The 22,115-nt window shown below is 46.3% G+C and overlaps 1 protein-coding gene across 1 annotated transcript in view; it reads right to left on the reverse strand.

Moving 5' to 3' along the window:
- The window catches only part of FAM227A (family with sequence similarity 227 member A), an 80,146-nt gene that overhangs the window by 14,708 nt on the left and 43,323 nt on the right, over positions 1-22,115 (reverse strand). The window contains exons 13-16 of the mRNA XM_033189745.1: positions 15,497-15,576; positions 13,021-13,115; positions 3,108-3,265; positions 217-369 (exon numbers count right to left, since the gene is read on the reverse strand). Of these exons, the coding sequence (XP_033045636.1) occupies positions 217-369; positions 3,108-3,265; positions 13,021-13,115; positions 15,497-15,576 (486 nt within the window). The remainder of the gene's footprint in view (positions 1-216; positions 370-3,107; positions 3,266-13,020; positions 13,116-15,496; positions 15,577-22,115) is intronic.

The raw sequence follows: 22,115 nt of genomic DNA on the forward strand, positions 1-22,115 counted from the left end.
ATGTTTTTGTAGTTAGAAAAAAAAAAATAACAACAAAAAAAGTTCTGGTCTCTGTTATTAGGAGTTTATATTCTGACCACAAGAAAGCTGATTATGCTTATGATAGTTACAGGAACCCCCCCGCCCCCACCAACCCATTTAAAAATGATGATGATGACAATGTGCTGCAAAAGATGAGTGCTGGAGCAATGGCATTCCCCAAAGCCCCTTCCATACCTGGAGAAATTGTCTTGCAGTTCCTTTAGATGCTTGTCAAAATAATTCCATTCACTCCAGTGACGCTGGTACAACTGATTGAGGTTGTCTTTCCGCTTCTTCATGCTGCACAGGGTCTCGCTGATGACATCGGTATACGTTGGGGTGCAGTCAGTGGCTTCTGCTGTCAAGGAAATCCCCGTACTGTCTAACTGCGTTGACGCTGCATTATTCGTGGCATGAGCGCAGTGCATGGGGAGGAGAGGCATGGAGGACAGAGCAGGGAAAACGCCCTGCATTTCTGGATAAGATACTTGAAATCTGAGCAGGAAATGACTCTCCTGTTCTTTGACCATGGCCTGCTTTGGAGGGAAGAGGCTATCCTATCTGTGGCCAGGCATTCTCTACCTAGGAATAAAGCCCTTCTCTGCCCCTGTGGATGGAAGGCAGGGCTAAGGAATACTTTTTTAGACTGTCATCTGAAATTCTTACTCTATTATCACAGCGGTGAATAGGAAGGGCTTCCAGCTTTCCTTTTCTCTCAGCCCAAGGCCTCATTCTCCATCTCGTTTGTATATAAAAACATTCTTGGCCAGGCGCAGTGGCTTACACCTGTAATCCCAGCACTTTGGGAGGCCGAGGCGGGCGGATCACAAGGTCAGGAAATCAAGACCATCCTGGCTAACACAGTGAAACCGTGTCTCTACTAAAAAATAGAAAAAATTAGCCGGGCGTGGTGGTGGGCACCTGTAGTCCCAGCTACTTGGGAGGCTGAGGCAGGAGAATGGTGTGAACCCAGGAGGCGGAGCTTGCAGTGAGCTGAGATCGCACCACTGTACTCTATCCAGCCTGGGTGACAGAGTGAGACTCCATCTCAAAAAAAAAAAATTAGCTGGGCATGGTGGCACATGCCTGTAATCCCAGCTACTCGGGAGGCTGAGGCAGGAGAATCACTTGAACCCAGGAAGCAGACGTTGCAGTGAGCCGAAATTGCGCCACTGCACTCCAGCCTGGGCAACACAGCGAGACTCTGTCCCAAAAAAAAAAAAATTAGCTGGGCATGGTGGCACATGCCTGTAATCCCAGCTACTCGGGAGGCTGAGGCAGGAGAATCACTTGAACCCAGGAAGCAGACGTTGCAGTGAGCCGAAATTGCGCCACTGCACTCCAGCCTGGGCAACACAGCGAGACTCTGTCCCAAAAAAAAAAAAATTATCCCTCTGCTCTGCCCTCCTTCCACCCCTTCTTGATTGGTTAGAATCTCAGCTACACTTGCCACAAGCTGTGGGACCTCAGACAAGATAGCAGTCATCCTCTGTGCCTACATTTCCATATCTGTAAAACAGAGATCATAATGCCTACTTTAGATGATGTGAATCATAATCGTGGTAGTTATTTATGTAGTACCAGCTGTATGCCATTTAATCTTCATCACAACACTATAAGTTTGGTATAACCATCCAAATTTTAGGAATGAGTAGATAAAGATACTGAGCTTGGAGGTCGAGCTGTGCACATAAGATCTTAAAGCCAGTGGTTGCTAAACTGGGACTCAAATCTAAGGCTGTGTATCCCAACCCAGATTCCTTCCACTACACTAAACTGTCTTTAGAGAACAATGAAGTGATGTTTGGGAAAACACGTTGCAAGAAATAAAACACTATGAAATGTGAGTTTTTGTTACTACTCTCTCCCTATAGAACATGTGAATAAGTTTGTGGACATGGAGTTCTATGCAGCAGAAGATGCAAAGTTCTCCCTAGTTCATTACGAAACTCCTCCTGTTGGGGAGCTCAATGTAGACGTGGATCATCCCAGCCCCTGTTATCTGCCAGGCACTAGCCTTTATCTCTGTTGTGTCTGTAATCTGCATAATAGCCCTATGAGGCAGGTACTCTTATCCCTATTTTACAGGTGAAAAAAATGACGCACAGAGAGAAGTTGGAACTTATCTCAAATCACTCGGTTTGCAGTAGAGTTGGTTCCTGAGTCCAGGTCCATTTGAACCAATAGACCAGTTTGATTCCAAATAGAACCTGTGTTCTCTGACTCCTATGGTAAGCTGCTAAGACTCAGGACACCAACATATGCCACACTTATTTTCCTTTTTCTTTTCTTTTTTTGGAGATGGAGTTTCGCTCTTGCTGCCCAGGCTGGAGTGCAATGGCGCAATCTAGGGTCACTGCAACCTCTGCCTCCTGGGTTCAAGCGATTCTCCTGCCTCAGCCTCCCAAGCAGCTGGGATTATAGGCATGCACCACCAGGCCCAGCTAATTTTTTTTGTATTTTTAGTAGAGACGGGGTTTCATCGTGTTAGCCAGGCTGGTCTCAAACTCCTTGCCTCAGATGATCCGCTCATCTTGGCTCTCACAGTGCTGGGATTACAGGCGTGAGCCACCACACCTGGCCAACCGCACCTATTTTCTTGAGATCTGAGCTTTCGATTCGATCTTTAGGATAAATGGCAACAGGGCCAGGGATTTGCTGATGGGTCTAAGGCAGGAGTGTGTCTGAGGAAGGTGTTAGATGAAACATACATGTGGACAACAAAATTCCTGGTCAGTACATACGCTGGGGTCTACGAGGGTCTGGGAAGCATTACTTGGTTTCAACGTATGTTAGAATACTGAGTTAGCACATTCATTCTGGTAGGTGGAAAAGAGATTTTGCACACAAGGAAATCTGACACACCCCAGGGTCTCACGGCCAGTTCACAAGGCTGGCTCTAGATTTGGAACTGAGATGAGCACGATTCTGACCCTGAGGCTCGTACCACTGGCCACCTCTGGCGAGTACACGTGGTGTGCCAGGCGCTGTGCTAAGGCCTGGGTGCCATTCCCTGACCTTTGCTTCTGGGAAGAGGACACGGGGGCCTGGAGCAGTGCGCACCCTGACCACAGTGACAAGGATATGGGGTGCTCATGGTCTTTTCCCTTCTGACTATCAACACATTCTTGCCATGCTGCTGCAGACTGACGTAGTTCTGGAGAAAGTACACAATCAGAGGGCTCTTCCCATAAATGTCGAAGAGGTTTGAAGTCAGCTCAGGGCTTTTGCAGGCAGCACATGACTGAGGATGGAAGAAAAAGGAAAAATGAAGGATAATGTTATTTTTACAGTATGTATTAAGAACCGGAAAGGTATCAAAGCACTCATGTCCTTTGATCCAGTCATTCCAGTTTTAGGATGCATCCTAAGAAAATTACTCAAAATAAAGAAAAAAGAAAAGTCAAGGGGCAAATATGTCCACTGCAGAGATATTTACTGTATGTAGCAAAAGATGAGAATAACTAAAATGTTCAAGGAGAAGATATTCATCTCTTTACCCAAAGGAATGGTATGCCACTATTAAAATGTTTATGAAGCGTTGATAACTTAAAACAGGTTTCAGGTATAAGAGTAAATTTTTAGGCCGGGCACGGTGGCTCAAGCCTGTAATCCCAGCACTTTGGGAGGCCGAGGCAGGCGGATCACGAGGTCAGGAAATCGAGACCATCCTGGCTAACATGGTGAAACCCCGTCTCTACTAAAAATACAAAAAAATTAGCCCGGCGAGGTGGCGGGTGCCTGTAGTCCCAGCTACTCGGGAGGCTGAGGCAGGAGAATGGCGTGAACCCGGGAGGCGGAGCTTACAGTGAGCCGAGATCGCGCCACTGCACTCCAGCCTGGGCGACAGAGCAAGACTCTGTCTCAAAAAAAAAAAAAAGAGTAAATTTTTAAATACTGAGATGCAAAGTTTGATAGGGTTTTTATATGTGTGTGTGTGTGTGTATATATATATATATATATATTTTTTTTTTTTTTTTTTTTACTTTTGAGACTTGAGTCTCAATCTGTTGCCCAGGCTGGAGTGCAGTGGCACAATCTCAGCTCACTGCAATCTCCATCTCCCAGATTCAAGCAATTCTCCTGCCTCAGCCTCCCGAGTAGCTGGGATTACAGGGGCCTGCCACCACACTTGGCTAATTTTTGTATTTTTAGTAGGGACAGGGTTTCACCATGTTGGCCAGGCTGGTCTCAAACTCCTGAACTCAGGTAATCTGCCTGCCTCGGCCTCCCAAAATGCTTGGATCATAGGCATGAGCCACTGTGCCCAGCCGATAGTGTCATATATTTTATAGAAAATAATTTAGTAAAAGCCGGGTGCGGTAGCTCACACCTGTAATCCCAGCATTTTGGGAGGCCGAGGCAGATCGCAAGGTCAAGCGATCAAGACCATCCTAGCAAACATGGTAAAACCATGTCTCTACTAAAAATACAAAAATTAGCTGGGTGTGGTGGCGGGCACTTGTAGTCCCAGCTACGCAGGAGGCTAAGGCAGGAGAATCACTTGAACCTGGGAGACAGAGGTTGCAGTGAGCCAAGATTGCGCCACTGCACTCCAGCCTGGTGACAGAGCAAGACTCCGTCTCAAAAAAAAAAAAAAAATTATTTAGTATAAAACAGATAGATGAGAGACTGGAAGGCTCTTACCAAAATGTTAATAATTCATTCAGCAAATATGTATTGAGTGATTACTGTGTATAAACACTATTTTAGGTGCTGGAGATTTAGCAGAGAACAAGACAAATTCCAGCCCTTACGGAGTTTGCATTACAGGTGGAAGAAAACAATGAAAATAAATGAACAAATAAAAACATAACACAATATGATGAATACTAGTAAGATCAAGCAGGCCAGGGTATGGAGAGTGGTAGGGAGGAGAGGACTGGGGTTCCATGGGGTGATCAGGGAAGGCTGTGAGGAGGTGAGACCCCAGGGATCCTGAATGCTGTGGGGGAGGGAGCCATGAGAAGATCTATCAGGAGATATTCCTGGCTAGGAGGACAGCAGGTGCAACAGATCCAGCCACGATATGTGCTTGGTATGGCTGAGGAGCAGAAATAGGGTGGCTCACAGGGGTGGGGGCAGGTGCAGAGGGAGCAGGCGCTCTGGTCATGGTGAGGAGCTGGGATCTTTTTTCTAAGGGTCATGGATGCCACTGGCAGATTCTGAGCTGGGGTACAACATAATCTGAGTAATCTGTTAAGGTCTCTTTGACTGATGTGAGGAGAAATGTGATGGGTGAGAACGGGTACAGAAGAGCAGTCAGGAGGCCCCTGCAGCAGTTGGGGAATTTCTGATGGGGCTCAGGACTTGGTGGTGCACACAAGGGGTGAAAAGTGAGCAAATTTACAACACATGATAAAGGAGAACTGGCAGGATTTGCTGACGGACTCAACTCCACGTGGGTGTGAGAAAGAGAAGAGTCTAGGGCGGCTCAGAGGGCTTGGGTGTCAGCTGCTCAGGTGGGACGATCTGGGGAAGAACAGGTTGGGGCAGTGGGAAAGTTGAGTCCCATTTTGGGTGCTATTTGAGATGCTAATAGACAGCCAGGAGCAAACAGATCAGAAAGAGAACAGGCTGGAGCCAAGAATGGTTTGTTTTCTTCTGCCTTTTTCCAAACATGACAGTACTACTTGTGTGTGTGTGTGTATGTTGTTTTTTTTTTTTTTGAGACGGAGTCTCGCTCTGTCTCCCAGGCTGGAGTGCAGTGGCCGGATCTCGGCTCACTGCAAGCTCCGCCTCCCGGGTTCCCGCCATTCTCCTGCCTCAGCCTCCCCAGTAGCTGGGACTACAGGCACCCGCCACCTCGCCTGGCTAATTTTTTTGTATTTTCAGTAGAGACAGGGTTTCACCGTGTTAGCCAGGATGGTCTCGATCTCCTGACCTTGTGATCCGCCCATCTCGGCCTCCCAAAGTGCTGGGATTACAGGCTTGAGCCACTGTGCCTGGCCTTTTTTTTTTTTTTTTTTATACTTTAGGTTCTAGGGTACATGTGCATAACGTGCAGGTTTGTTACATACGTATACTTGTGCCATGTTGGTGTGCTACACCCATCAACTCGTCATTTACATCAGGTATAACTCCCAATGCAATCCCTCCCTCCTCCCCCCATAATAGGCCCTGGTGTGTGATGTTCCCCTTCCCAAGTCCAAGTTATCTCATTGTTCAGTTCCCACCTATGAGTGGGAACATGCGGTGTTTGGTTTTCTGTTCTTGTGATAGTTTGCTGAGAATGATGGTTTCCAGCTGCATTCATGTCCCTACAAAGGACACGAACTCATCCTTTTTTATGGCTGCATAGTATTCCATGGTGTGTATGTGCCACATTTTCTTAATCCAGTCTGTCACTGATGGACATTTGGGTTGTACTTTTGTGTTTAAAAAAATAATACATTTTATTTTGAAGAAGCAGTTATACCTTAATGGAACAAAAATTCCGCCTCATGAATAAAGGCTGCAGTAGTACCCAATCACACTATTTTCTAATCCTGTCCTAATGGGATAGGGTTGCACTTAATTAATCGTCTAATGGGATTTCTTCTGTCTCCAGCAAAGTTTCTCAACCTCAGCACTATTGACATTTGGGGCTGGATATTTCTTTGTTGTGGGAGGCTGTCCTATGCACTGTAGGATGCTGAGGAGCATCCCTGGCCTCCCCTGATGTCCCCCTGCCCCAGTTGTGACAACTAGAAATGTCTCTAGAGCTGGCCAAATGTCTCCCAGGGGACAAAATTGCCCCATTTGAGAACCACTATTCTAATAGCAAGATACCACTGGAATCACAGAAACCTGGAGTTAGTAGGGAATTTATAGATCATTTGGTCCAGTGACTCGGACACCCTGTCTCCTAATGGGGGCCATGCTGTGTCTGGTGGTCACCAGGGAAATGAGGGAAACAAGGAAAAATCAATATGAGTCTAACAAGAAGTAAACTGATTCAATTTAAGGACTTTTTACATTTTTTGCTTTGTGGTATTAATGACTTTCTTTATAAAATGCTACTGATGACAGACAGCATTCTGTTTTAATGAATTTACTTAGTGAAAACCTTTTTTTTTTTCAAAGTCTACGAAAGTCCAGCATCTAGGATCCACTAAAGAAGTGCAACGTTTCTCTGAGGGTCATTCCTTTGGCAACCCAGTGTCCTTCCCCTTTCCTAACAGCCCCTGACTCTTTGTGTGTTTTAGGGGGTGATCTGCCCTCTACTGCATTTGGGCTTGAAGTCTTTTTGTTTGTTTTTGTTTTTTATTTTTGAAATGGAGTCTCACTCTGTAGCCAGGCTGGAGTACAATGGCATGATCTCGGCTCACTGCAACCTCCGACTCCTGGGTTCAAGCGATTCTCCTGCCTCAGCCTCCTGAGTAGCTGGGACTACAGGCAAGTGCCACCATGCCCGGCTAATTTTTCTAATTTTAGTAGAGACGGGGTTTCACCATTTTGGCCAGGATGGTTTCAATCTCCTGACCTCATGATCCACCCGCCTTGGCCTCCCAAAGTGCTGGTATTACAGGTGTGAGCCACCGCGGCCAGCTGAGGGGGTTTTAAATCAGGTGTCTTGCTCCCCTGACGAGAGCCACAGGAGGGGTCTTCAGAGGCCTTCACAGGCTCTCGAGTCAGAATCTTCCTTTCACTTCCCCTACCCCGACCCCTGCCACTCAGTTACAGCTCCTGGAATAGCCTGGCCATTCAAAACTTCTGCTCCTTGGATTCTGAGTTCTGAGTAGAGTGAAATATGGACTGAAAACATGTGGAGGTTCACCCATTCCAGAGATGTCACCTTGAAAAGATGGTTCGAGGGTTGCAACTACCTTGATGTTTCTGCTTCCTGGACTGATTCTCCAGACTCTTCAGTTACTCAATGTTCTTTCAGTTTTGGCTTAAGCTGACCAGAGACAGCTTTGTTACTTATAAGCAAAGAAATGCAACTGATACACATCCTTTCAGTAATATTCTCAACAGGTAAGTGTACATTTTTCCTTCCCCAGCTTTGGAGACACGGAACATGCTACCTTCTCAAACATCCAGTACTACTGTTCGGAAGTATCCGATTCCTCCCAGGCAGAAGGCAGGGTAGGGCGTTTGGGTATAGGGACCTGGGCATAGAAATGGGAAGGGCTGGCTCATACCCACATCACTAGGTAAAGAAGGAGCAATGGGCAAGGGAAGAGACAATCTGGAACATCCGATCTAAGGAGCAGATAGAAAGCAAAGCAGGAGGCTGGGCACTGTGGCTCACGCCTGTAATCACAGCACTTTGGGAAGCTGAGGTGGGTGGATCACTTGAGGTCGGGATTTCAAGACCAGCCTGGCCAACATGGCAAAACCCAGTCTCTACTAAAAATACAAAAATTAGCTGGGCGTGGTGGCGCACACCTGTAATCCCAGCTACTTGGGAGGCTGAGGTGGGAGAATTGCTTGAACCCAGGAGACGGAGGTTGCAGTGAGCTGAGATCGTGCCACTGCACTCCAGCCTGAGCGACAGAGCAAGACGCTGTCTTAAATAAATAAATAAATAAATAAATAGCAAAGCAGGAGCTAGCATTAAGGGGTTAGCATCAGAGATCTAGGATGAGGAATGGCTTGGTTTGAGAGCTAGAGCTGGAACAAAACCTAGCAGCCTGCAGCACAGCCAGATGCAAAGTGGGTTTGAAATAACAACTTGGACTCTTAGGAAGTTCTTTCTTACCTTAGATAAAAATCACACTGTCTGTAATTCCGACCCATCTTTCTCCAGGGTCACAGGTTACATGACAGTCCTTAAAATATCTGAGGAGAGCCCTCAGGTCTTCTCCAAGTCTTGCTTTCTCCAACCTAAACATCTCCAGTGCCTCAAGGGCTCCTGAACATGATTCGAGTCTGATTGTGCTCTCTGGACACATGTCAGATAGGGCCATAAAAAGTAGGACCATCTTCTCTCTTGCTCCAGGCTTTCATTTTGACATTTAGATAGTATTTTTCTGCCACAAAAATATTTATTTTTTTTACAAAATAAATTAATGCTCATTGTGAAAAATTCACATAATCTAGAGATGTAAAAGAAAAAGCTTTCCTCATCTCCACTCATATTTCTTTTCTTTTCTTTTTTTTTTTTTGAGACGGAGTCTTGCTCTGTCGCCCAGGCTGGAGTACAGTGGCCGGATCTCAGCTCACTGCAAGCTCCGCCTCCCGGGTTTACGCCATTCTCCTGCCTCAGCCTCCCCAGTAGCTGGGACTACAGGCGCCCGCCACCTCACCCGGCTAGTTTTTTGTATTTTTTAGTAGAGACGGGGTTTCACCGTGTTAGCCAGGATGGTCTCGATCTCCTGACCTCGTGATCCGCCCGTCTCGGCCTCCCAAAGTGCTGGGATTACAGGCTTGAGCCACCGCGCCCGGCCCACTCATATTTCTTAGCAATAAACACTGTTAATATTTTTCTGTGTATCTTTCCAAACCTTCTCACAGGCACATACTGACTTTATACCAAAAACATACTTCAAAAATAAAGATGGAATCATCCTATATACAATGTTTTACAACTTTAATTTTCACCCACTAACTACATTGCCTGTAATATTTTCTTGATTAATTTTATTGTATTATTATTATTATTTGAGACTGAGTCTCACTCGATCCCCCAGGCTGGAGTGAAGTGGCACAATCTCAGCTCACTACAACCTTCGCCTCCTGGGTTCAAGTGATTCTCGTGCCTCAGCCTCCCAAGTAGCTGGGATTACTGATGCCTGCCACCATGGGCACCTAATTTTTGTATTTTTTTAGTAGAGATGGGGTTTCACCATGTTGGCCAGGCTGGTCTCAAACTCCTGACCTCAAATGATCTGCCCTCCGAGGCCTCCCAAAGTGCTGGGATTACAGGAGTGAGCCACTGTGCCTGGCCATTTTCTTGATTAACTTTAGATGTCATTGGCTGATAATCTTTCATATCAGTGTAAATCTTCCTCACCGTTTTTCATAGCAGCAGAATATGCTTATTATGGACATTTCACAATTTACCTATTTCTCTATTGAAATTGAAGTTTTCTACGATGTCTGCTGGTACAGATTAATGCTGTAAGGGATAGCCTTGTAACGAACATTTCTACATGACAGATTATTAGAAGAATTACCAGGTCATAGGTGTATTTAAAAATTTTAAAGGGTACCCTAAACTCATGACAAAACATCTAAAAATGCAATATACATATTTTTTAAAACCCTTGGCCAGGCATGACGACTCACACCTGTAATTCCAGCACTTTGGGAGGCTGAGGTGGGCAGATCACGAGGTCAGGAGTTCCAGACCAGCCTGACCAACATGGTGAAACCCCCATCTCTACCAAAAATACAAAAATTAGCCGGGCATGGTGGTGCGAGCCTAATCCCAGCTACTCAGGAGGTTGAGGTAGGAGAATCGCTTGAACCTGGGAGGTGGAGGTTGCAGTGAACTGAGATCACACCAGTGCACTCCAGCCTACACAACAGAGCGAGATTCTGTCTAAAAAAAAAATAGGCCAGTCACGGTGGCTCAAGCCTGTAATCCCAGCACTTTGGGAGGCCGAGACGGGTGGATCACGAGCCCAGGAGATCGAGACCATCCTGGCTAACACGGTGAAACCCCGTCTCTACTAAAAAATACAAAAAACTAGCCGGGCGTGGTGGCGGGCGCCTGTAGTCCCAGCTACTCGGGAGGCTGAGGCAGGAGAATGGCGTAAACCCGGGAGGCGGAGCTTGCAGTGAGCTGAGATCCGGCCACTGCACTCCAGCAGTTCAAGTGATTCTCCTTGCTTAGCCTCTCAAGTAGCTGGGATTACAGGCACCTGCCACCATGCCTGGCTAATTTTTGTATTTTTAGTATAGGTGGGGTTTCACCATGTTGGCAAGGCTGGTCTCGAACTCCTGACCTCAGGTGATCTGCCCACCTCGACCTCCCAGAGTGTTTGGATTACAGGTGTGAGCCACCACACCCAGCCAACTAATATTAATTTTAAAATTATTTGCATTACTGTGGGCTGGGAGTGGTGGCTCATGCCTGTAATCCCTTTGGGAGGCCAAGGTGGGCTAATCATTTGAGGTTAGGAGTTCGAGACCAGCCTGACCAACATGGCTAAACCCCATCTCTACTAAAAATACAAAAATTAGCTGGGCATGGTGGCACACGCCTGTAATCCCAACTACTTGGGAGACTGAGGCAGCAGAATAGCTTGAACCCAGGAGGTGGAAGTTGCAGTGAGCCAAGATTGCACCACTGCACTCCAGCATGGGCAACGCAACAAGACTGTCTCAAAAAAAAGAAAAAAAAAAATTATTTGCATTCCTGTGATATGGGCACCCCTCTCCTCATCTCTTTAAACTTCAGTAAAGTCTTCCATTCTTCCATATACACAAATATATGCACACAGAGGCCTTGTGTGAGTGGTTTTTGTAAAAATCAGAAGAGGTGAGTTCCACATTAGGGCTGATGCAGTTAGTATGTGCATAGCGTATGCAGGACAGATAAGGAGCTTAGTGCCAGAAAACATCAGGCCCCCAGAGTTCACAAACATATTTGAGAGGGTAATAGACTTCAAACAAATTAGGTAACAAATGCTTAAGCCAATCTTTAGCTAAATTCCAAGGAATAGAGTGACCCCTGGTGATACTGGGGGGTTACGTGAGTAAATATTTTATTGAGAATAGGTGATAATATACTGGGAAAAAATTGGGGAAGATGTTTTATATAATCTTAGAATGGTAAAATGCTTAGCAGGAAATCTAGAAGCCATAAGAGACTACTAAATATGACTATAATAATTAAAAACTTCTAACATAAAACACCGCAATTAAAGTCAAAAGATTAGCCTGGGAGTGGTGGCTCATGCCTGTAATCCCAGCACTTTGGGAGGCCGAAAGGGGCGGATCACCTGAGGTCACGAGTTCAAGACCAGCCTGACCAACATGGTGAAACCCTGTCTCTATCAAAAATACAAAAATTAGCCAGGTGTGGTGGTGCACGCCTGTAGTCCCAGCTACTAGGGAGGCTGAGACACGAGAATCACTTGAACCCAGGAGGCAGAGGTTGCAGTGAGCTGAGATGGCACCACTGCACTCCAGCCTGGGTGACAGACTGAGTCTGTCTCAAAAAAACAAAAACAAAAAACAAGAAATCTACACTGCTCGTGGTACTTGGCCCAAATTCTATGGCTGACTCCCTTGCTAGCTGGTGCCTGGGGAAGCTCCCAAACCTCTTACCCTGTTCTGGTCCCGCTACACAAGACTGAAGTTCCACTGACATACACTACCATCCACTGAGGTTTGTGGGGAAGGGGAAGAGGAGAGAATGATGCTAGTGACTTTCCTGCACTAGGCACTGCGCTGCAGGGAAGGCTCAGTGGTTGAGAGCTCAGGCTCAGAGACAGGCAGATCTGCATGCAAATCTTGATTTTATCACTTATTTGCTTTTTATTTATTTATTTATTTTGAGACACAGTCTCACTGTGTTGCCCAGGCTGGAATGTAGTGGCACGATCTTGGCTCACTGCAACGTCCGCCTCCCAGGTTCAAGCGATTCTCCTGCCTCAGGCTCCCGATTAGCTGGGATTATAGGCATGCCACCATGCCCAGCTAATTTTTGTATTTTTTAGTAGAGACAGCGTTTCACCATGTTGGCCAGGCTGGTCTCAAACTCCTGACCTCAAGTGATCCACCTGTGTCGGCCTCCCAAAGTGCTGGGATGACAGGCGTGAACCACTGCGTCTGGCCTTGTTTTATTATTTTTTTTTTACTTTTAATATCACTTATTTGCTTTGTGATATGTGACAAAGTGGGTACCTGCTCCCAGCATCACTTTGCTCATTAATAAACTGAGAATAACAATAGTAACTATCTCAGAGGTTGTGACAGTAAAAGAAAACGCACTGTTTGCATAAGGTTCGGCATAGTACCTGGCATTTAGTAAATATTCATTAAATGTTATTTCTCATTTTCTTCCATCTCTCACCCCCTTTGGAATCACCTTTACTATTAAATTTCCAATCATGTGCTCACCTTTTTAGGAAACCTATTCTCACATTCTCTTCCTTCTGATATCCTCTTGACTTCTTGTGTAGGTTTCTTCAAGACCAGGGCCTGAGAATGATGCTCTGTCAATGTGACATTAGCAAGAAATGACCATTAGGTTCAAGCGATTCTCATGCCTCAGCCTCCTGAGTTGCTGGAATTACAGGTGTGTGCCACCACACCCAGTTAAATTTTGTAGTTTTAGTAGAAACGGGATTTCGCCATGTTGACCAAGCTGGTCTCAAACCCCTGGACTCAAGTGATCTGCCCACCTCAGCCTCCCACAGTGCTGAGACTACAGGCGCGAGCCATTGTGCCCGGCCAAAGCAGCGTTTAGAGGGAAGCCTGTAGCCTTAAATAAATGTTCATATTAGAAAAGAAGGTCTCATTTCGTTCAGTTCAAATATTTTCTAATTTTCCTTGGCAACTCCTCTTTGACACATGGATCTTTGTGAATTGAATATATATGTAAGCTCTGGGGGACTTGCAAAGCTTCCTACAAATATTTACCTCTATTTAGAGCCCTGGCTAAACCTGTTGATCAGTGGTCCCCAAGCTTTTTCTTTAACAGCTTTTTTTTTTTTTTTTTTTTTTTGAGACGGAGTCTCGCTCTGTCGCCCGGGCTGGAGTGCAGTGGCCGGATCTCAGCTCACTGCAAGCTCCGCCTCCCGGGTTTACGCCATTCTCCTGCCTCAGCCTCCCGAGTAGCTGGGACTACAGGCGCCCGCCACCTCGCCTGGCTAGTTTTTTGTATTTTTTTAGTAGAGACGGGGTTTCACCGGGTTAGCCAGGATGGTCTCGATCTCCTGACCTCGTGATCCGCCCGCCTCGGCCTCCCAAAGTACTGGGATTACAGGCTTGAGCCACCGCGCCCGGCCATCTTTAACAGTTTTATTGGGACATAATTCACGTACTAACTTCTCTGAGCATCCATTTCTCCCTCAAGAAAAAGAATAAAGTTTAAATAACAATAATGATGTGAAATAACCTAGGATGGTACTTCAGAGCTCCTGTTCTGTGTTTTCTTACATTCTGTATTTGTCTATTTGCCATCCATTAATTACAGGGCTAGACTAACAGATACAGTTGCTAATACACCTCTCCTACAATCCAGAGGCTACACTTTGAACCAACTCTTTTATCTAACTCACACACCAACCCAACTAGGGAGAGCCCCTCTGCCCCAGAGCCCGCCGGAATTATTCAACCCAGCCAAGTCTAAATTTTTTTTTTTTTGAGACAGGGTCTCACTGTCACCCAGGCTAGAGTGCAGTGGCTCAATCGTGACTCACTGTAGCCTCAATCTCCCGGACTCAAGTGATCCTCTCACCTCAGCCTCCTGAGTAGCTCGGACTACAGGTGTGCACCCCCGTGTCCAGCTAATTTAAAAATTTTTTTGTAAAGACAGGGTCTCGCTATGTTACTCAGGCTGGTCTCGAACTTCTGGGCTCAAGCAATCCTCCTGCCTCAGCCTCCCAAAGTGTTGGGATTACAGGTGTAAACCGCTGCACCCAGCTAATCCTAAACTGGTTACCGTACCTTGCTTTGTCTTTCCTGCTGAAACTTCAAAAAAGAGTGTGGCCTGTCCCTTCCCCACGCTCCTTTCTGCCTCCTGGTCAGCACTGGTGCTTCCCGCTGTGTCCCTGCACAGTGTGCTGAGTTTAATGTTACTCGCAATTTCCAGGGGGAGTTTCTAGGGGAACTGCGAGTAACATGAAACTTTTCTTTCAATGGCACTGACCTCTCTGTACTATCACTCAGTCACCAATATAAATTAAGACCTGGGTGCAAATTAGTTCTAACCTTAGTAATTACTGGTTTCTGATGGGGCAGAGGAGCAGTCATCATGTCTTAAATTTATTTTCTTCCAGTGTCAACAACCTCTCTTCCCCATAGATATTAGCATTGTGCTGACCTCATCACCACAAAAGTGGAACTTAATCAGTGCTTAGGCTGGGTGAGGTGGCTCACGCCTGTCATCTCAGCTCTTTGAGAGGCTGAGGCGGGAGGATCACAAGGTCAGGAGTTCGAAACCAGCCTGGCCAACATGATGAAACACCCATCTCTACTAAAAATACAATAATTAGCCAGGCGTGGTGGCACATGCCTGTAATCCCAGCTACTTGGGAGGCTGAGGCAGGAGAATCACTTGAACCTGGGAGGCAGAGGCTGCAGTGAGCTGAGATCGTGCCATTGCACTCCAGCCTGGGTGACAGAGTGAGATTTTGTCTCAAAAATAAATAAATAAATAAATAAATAAATAAATAAATAAATAATCAGTGCTTACTGAACTAAAAGACAATTACATCCTTTCATAAAATATTACTTGGTGCCAAGCCCTAGGCTGGGACCCCAAGTATAAAGTAGGGTAGCAAATTCTGTTCAAATGAACCCAAGAAACCAGCGTTTTGGAGATAATAACTAAGCCAAAAGCTTACATTTCCCTTTTTGGTAGTCAATATACCTTTTGCAGTATTCTGTATTCGTAAGCTTTTTTCTGAGTTCTGCTTGGCCAAAGAGGCTTTTTCATTGGGTGAATTTGCACTAAAAAACTTCAGGAGACAAAAGAGAAAGAGAGGGAGAAAGAGAGAAACAGAGAGCGAGAGAACAAAATAAAATTGGTAGTGAGAGAAATACAAAAAAGTAATACATGCAATTTCTTTGCTATTTCTTATTGTTCTCAGCAAAGGAACATGCAGAATCAGACCTTTCCAGTCCTCCCAGGAGCATGGCAGACAGCAGTGGCTGATGTGGAGAACACATAGGCTGGGGACCCAGGCCAACCAGGGCTTCAGTCCCAATTCTCTCACTCAACAGCCAGTGATCTGGGGCAAGTCATCAAACCTCTTTACCGCCTTGGTTTCCTTGTAGGATTAAGTCAGCGAATGCATGCAAATTACAGGAGTGCTCACGGTGAGTGCTCCAAAAACACTGCCATCACCTTTGATGCAATCACCTTTTCCAGCAAATGTTTCACTGGGCAAATACTAATGTGTCTGTACTGGGCAAACACTGAAACCTAGCCCCTGGCTTGAGGAGTTTCCAGGGGAAATAACAGGAAATGGACAGTTACACTGAAGTGTGGAAAGCATCCCATATTTGTTACAGAGAGGCAATAGAAGTTAGGATTCTGTTTGAATGTGACAGAGACTCAAAATAACAGTGGCTCAAAATAGGTAGAAATTTCTCTTCCACCAGCCTGGGCAACATAGTGAGACCTTGTCTCTACAAAAAAAAAAAAAAAAAAAAAAAAAAATTAGCCAAGCACGCTGGTGTGTACCTGTAGTCCCAGTTATTTGGGAGGCTGAGGTGGGAGGATTGCTTGAGCCTGGAAGGTTGAGGCTGCAGTGAGCCATGACTGTGCCACTGTACTCTAGACTGGGCAACAGAGCAAAACTCTGTCTTTAAATAAGTCAATATAAATACATTTCTCTCCCACATAAAAGTCTGAAGGTGGGCAAGCCCGGGCTTATATGGTGTTTCTAAGCACTGGTGGGCTAAGTCCTCAGGGATTCTGACTTCTTTTTTTTTTTTTTTTTTTTTTGAGATGGAATCTTGCTCTGTTGCCTAGGCTGGAGTGCAATGGCATGATCTCAGCTCACTGCAACTTTTGCCTCCCGGGTTCAGGCAATTCTCTTACCTCAGCCTCCCAAGTAGCTGGGATTACAGGTGTCTGCCACCACGCTCAGCTAATTTTTGTTCTTTTATTGGAGATGGGGTTTCACCATGTTGGCCAGGTTGGTCTCGAGCTCCTGACCTCAAGTGATCTGCCCGCCTTGGACTCCCAAAGTGCTGGGATTATAGGCATGAGCCACTGCGCCAGGACTGATTCTGACTTCTTCCAGTGCACAGTTCCAGCTTTCATAAGATAAAATAAGACCCTTGTTCCTTTTTTTTTTTTTTTTGAGATGGCATTTTGCTCTTGCTGCCCAGGGTGGAGTACAATGGCACGATCTTGGCTCACTGCAACCTCCGCTTCCCGGGTTCAAGTGATACTCCTGCCTCAGCCTCCCGAGTAGCTAGGATTACAGGTGTGCGCCACCACACCTGGTTAATTTTGTATTTTTAGGAGAGAACACATTCACCATGTTGGCCAGGCTAGTCTCAAAATCCTGACCTCAGGTGATCTGCCCGACTTGGCCTCTCAAAGTGCTGGGATTACAGGTGTGAGCCACTGCGCCCAGCCAAGATCCTTGTTCTTAGGGTCCAAGGAGGCATCTGGAGCTCCTGCCATCACATTCACATTACAGGCAGCAGGAGGGAGGAAAGGACAAAAAGATAAAGCTGTTTTTTAAGGAAGGTTTCCAGAAACTGCCACACGACACATCCACTTACATCTCATTAACTGGATCTTAGTCACGTGGCCACACATAGAGGTAGGGGAGGCTAGGAAATACAATCTTTATTTCGGCCAGGTACACGCCCAGCAAAAAATCAGAGGTTTTCTTTTCACAGGTGAAGGGGACAACAGATATTGGGAAACAACTCATAGTTGGCCACAAGCAGTATGAGGAGATTATCACGGGAAGCTAGAGCGCAGAACGCTGGATTCTGTCTGGGCGAGAGCTGGAGGGCTTCCAAGGAGAGAAGACACTCGCATTCTGTCTTTAAGGATGAGTAGGAGGTTGGCAATGTTAAACAGATGGCCCACCAAGTGGCAGACAAGCAGTCCACCAGCCTCAACAACAACCGTTTGCTTTTATAGAAATGTGATATTTGAATGGGCAGGAGAAAGCCGAAAGGACTTCCCAGACATCATGCAGCTGGCTGTCCAAAAGCTACTGAGTTTTATAGTGTTGAGGTGGTTGCAGGGAAAACGCTCCCAGGGCTCACTGAAGCATCAGTGCTCATTCTTTTTCTTTTCTTTTTTTTCCTTGAGGTGGAGTTTCACTCTTGTGGCCCAGGCTGGAGTGCAATGGCACGATCTCGGCTCACTGCAAGCTCCACTTCCTGGGTTCAAGTGATTATCCTGTCTCAGCCTCTCGAGTAGCTAGGACTACAGGCGCCCGCCACCACGTCTGGCTAGTTTTTTGTATTTTAGTAGAGAGGGGGTTTCGCCATATTGGCGAGGCTGGTGTCGAACTCCTGACCTCAGGTGCTCTGCCCACCTTGGCCTCCCAAAGTGCTGGGATTACAGGCATGAACCACAGTGCCTGGCCGTTTTTTTTTTTTTTTTTTTTTTTTAAAGAGACAGTGTCTTACTCTGTCACCCAGGCTGTAGTGCAGTGTTACAATCACAGCTCACTGCAGCCTCAAACTCCTGGGCTCAAGTGAATTTTCTGCCTCAGCCTCCTGAGGAGCTGGGTCCACAAGCATGTACCATCACACCGGGCTAATTAAAAATATATATATTTTTGGTAGAGACAGGGGGTCTCACTATGTTGCCCAGGCTGGTCTCAAACTCCTGGACTCAAGCCATCCTCCCACCTTAGTCCCCCAAAATGTTAGGATTACAGGCCTGAGCCACCACTCCTGGTAAGGCTCATTCTTTCTTTTTTTTTGAGATGGAGTCTCGCTGTGTCGCCCAGGCTGGAGTGCAGTGGCCGGATCTCAGCTCACTGCAAGCTCATCAAGGCTCATTCTTAACAGGCCTCAGAGAGGTCTGCAGTGGAGCAGAGAACAGTGCGGGGGATTTGCCTGGGTTTCAGTGACTAGACCCTCCTACTTGCTGGAGAGGCAGCTTGCTGATGCAGAAAGAGCTCAGACTGACAGTGTCCTGACATCAGCTGAGGTCAGCTGTGTGGCCTGGGGCAAGCCATTCACCCCCTCAGTCTATTACTTCCTTTGTCAAATAAAGATAAGAAGTAATAATGACCCACCTTGCAAGGCTGATGTAAGAGAAGACATATGCAAAGAAAACTTAAACATGGGAGGCCGAGGTTGCTGTGAGCTGAGATCGCGCTATTGCACTCTAGCCTGGGCAATAAGAGCGAAACTCCATCTCAAAAACAAAACAAAACACCCTGAACATGGTGGACTCCCCATAGAGACCATGCCCTTCCACTTAGAAAGTACTTTCCTGGGCCAGGCTCACGCCTGTAATCCCAGCACTTTGGGAGGCTGAGGAGGGCCGATCATGAGGTCAGGAGTTTGAGACCATCCTGACCAACATGGTGAAAACCCGTCTCTACTAAAAATACAAAAATTAGCTGGGGGTGGTGGCAGGCACCTGTAACCCCAGATACTCGGGAGGCTGAAGTCGGAGAATCACTAGAACCCAGGAGGCAGAGGTTGCAGTGAGCCGAGATCACGCTACTGCACTCCAGCCTGGGTGACAGGGTGAGACTCCGTCTCAAAAAAAAAAAAGTACTTTCCTATCCATTCTCTCATGTTGTGACCAGCCACCACCCCATGGGTGTATGAGGCAAGGTGACTATCATAAGGGTTGGGGGTAAACCAAGACTGTTCTGAGACCCCCTGTCCCACCACAGCATAGAGGAGATGGAACTGATCTAGCCCACCTGGCCACCCAGCTGCTCAGATTCAGCACGCTGAGGGCTCAGTTGTTATTGTACAGTGTTGGACGGGGAGCCTATATTTGAGCTACTATGAGATACAATCTAGGGATGCCTAGAAATGTCTGGGTGGGGAGAGAGCTGCACAGACCTGGAATTAGCAAGTATGGACACGAGCTGGAGAAATCTGAGTCATTATTGTTAAGGACACTGACTATATCTATGCTGTGGAACTTGGGAAAATTCTGGTTAAATTAGTAGGTATTCTGACAAGACATAACTAAACGACAATCTCTGGGACCTCAGCTACCCCTAGATTGAATCTATAAGAATGAATACCAGTGGTGATGCCCATTTCGTGGATAAAAACATGGAGGCCTAGATCTGCCTCAAGGCATGTAACTGATAGGAGGCATCGCCTAGATGGAAATGTAGGTCTCCTGGCACCAAGTCCAGAGAAGGCGAGTACCATAGCGCAGTGCCTTTGCCTGTGGCTCCACAGTAGTCATGCACTCCTAGTTCCCATATTTTGGCTTGGGTAGAAATTGTTCTCTCTGTAAGCCAGGCCTCTCCTCCAAAGTCCAGTTTTGTATATCTACCTACTTGGCACCTATCTTCATTTGCACTTTTCATAGGCATCTTAAAGTTAACAAGTTCAAAGTTGAACTCTTAGGTCAGGAGATCGAGACTATCCTGGCTAACATGGTGAAACCCCGTCTCTATAAAAAATACAAAAAACTAGCCGGGTGAGGTGGCGGGCACCTGTAGTCCCAGCTACCGGGAGGCTGAGACAGGAGAATGGCATGAACCTGGGAGGCAGAGCTTGCAATGAGCTGAGATCCAGCCACTGCACTCCAGCCCGGGCGACAGAGCGAGACTCCGTCTCAAAAAAAAAAAAACAAAAAACAAAAACAAAGTTGAACTCTTGATAGCTTTCCGCTAACTCAAACCCTACACGGTCCATCTCGGTAAATGGCACCATTTGGATGCTAAAGCTGCACACCTGGGAAGCAACCTTCAACTCCGTCCTTTCTTCTCCCACTTCTCCTCCCCACTCCCAAAGCCATCCCACTAGTAAGTGTTGAAAGATCCATCTCCCAATGCGTCAGGTCTGTCTGCTTCTTGCCACCTTCTATATTTGTCATTTAGACAAATACAGAAGCCTCCCAGCTGGTCTTCTGTGCCCCTCCAATACATCCTCCATATTCAAGAGACAGTGTGATCTTTAAAACATATAAATCACATCATGTCATCCCTAATGTAATGAATTCTCATGGCACTTCAATTATATCCATATTCATATTGCTTTCTATGATGCTTATAACTCTGCAGCATCCAGCCCTGTCTACATCCCAGCCTTGGCTTGTGCCTCTCTTCTCCTCACTCTCTGGGGTACAGTATTGGCCTTCTCTGTTTCTTGAACACTCGAGCTCTTTTTTTTTTCTGCCTCGGGGCCTTTGCACATGCTGTCCCTTCTTCCTGGAAGGTTCTGCCATTTACTCTTCCAATGGCTGACTCCTCATCTCTTGGTTCTCAGCTCAAACGGCATCTTCTGGGGTCATTACTTGTTACATGTGTGATTTTTTTTCTTCACATATGTGAGACCCATCCCCAAGGTAAAAGACTTAGGTTGCAGCTGGGGTGCAGGCATTTCACCTAGGCTCTACCTGCAGATACACCGCCCCTGCCTGAGACTTCAAGATGGAAATGAGCAACGGGGAGGAAATGGGAAGCATGTGGACTCCAGTTTTTAGACAGACTGTTGACAGGAGCAACTGGTTTTTCAAGGAGCAGAGTAGAACTTTTAACATCCAGTCCGCAGTCACACTGGCACACAGTAGCACACCTTGGCAGAGGCACTATGGTTTGGGCATCATTCTTGGTAGCATGGCCTCTGAAGCTAACACAGAGGCTCTTCCAGGGGAGCTGTGCGCCTTTAATGCATTTCTTTCTACTTTAAGTAGCTGGAGTGGATTCTATGGTTTGCAACTGAGAACTTTGATGATGATTCCTGCTTACAGAAGCCTTCCTCACTGTCTTTTTTTTTTTTTTTTTTTTTGGCTCTACAAAAACTCTACCAAAAAAATATATATATATTTTGCCTCAGCCCCCTGAGGAGCTGGGTCCACAGGCATGTACCACCACACCTGGCTAAAAAAAATATATATTTTTTTGGTAGAGACAGGGGATCTCACTATGTTGCCCAGGTTGGTCTCAAACTCCTGGGCTCAAGCCATCCTCCTACCTTAGTCCCCCAAAAGTTTGTTTGTTTGTTTTCCCCCCTGCAAGGACCTAGGTCCAAGGTCCCAGCCCAGGGATGTCCTTGGACCCTGACAATGCAGTTTCTAGCCATCTCATCTTCCCAGAGACAAAGCTCAGGATCCTAATACTACGTGTTTGCACCTGATATATATAATGGGGGAAGGTGTGTACAACTGGGTTTCACGGATGCTGGGAGTCCCTGAAATGTATGCCTTCCTAGCTCAAAGACATCATTTTTCCTAATCTCCAGCTGTGTTTCTCTAGGTACCACCCTTGTATAAGATGATAAGAGCTAATGTTTATTGAGCTCTTACTCTGTGCTATGCTGTTTGTTGAGTGCTTGTGTATAAGATCGCATTTAATGCC

This window comes from Trachypithecus francoisi, unplaced genomic scaffold (genome assembly GCF_009764315.1).
Source record: "Trachypithecus francoisi isolate TF-2019V2 unplaced genomic scaffold, Tfra_2.0 Contig01580, whole genome shotgun sequence".
NCBI classification, from domain to species: domain Eukaryota; kingdom Metazoa; phylum Chordata; class Mammalia; order Primates; family Cercopithecidae; genus Trachypithecus; species Trachypithecus francoisi.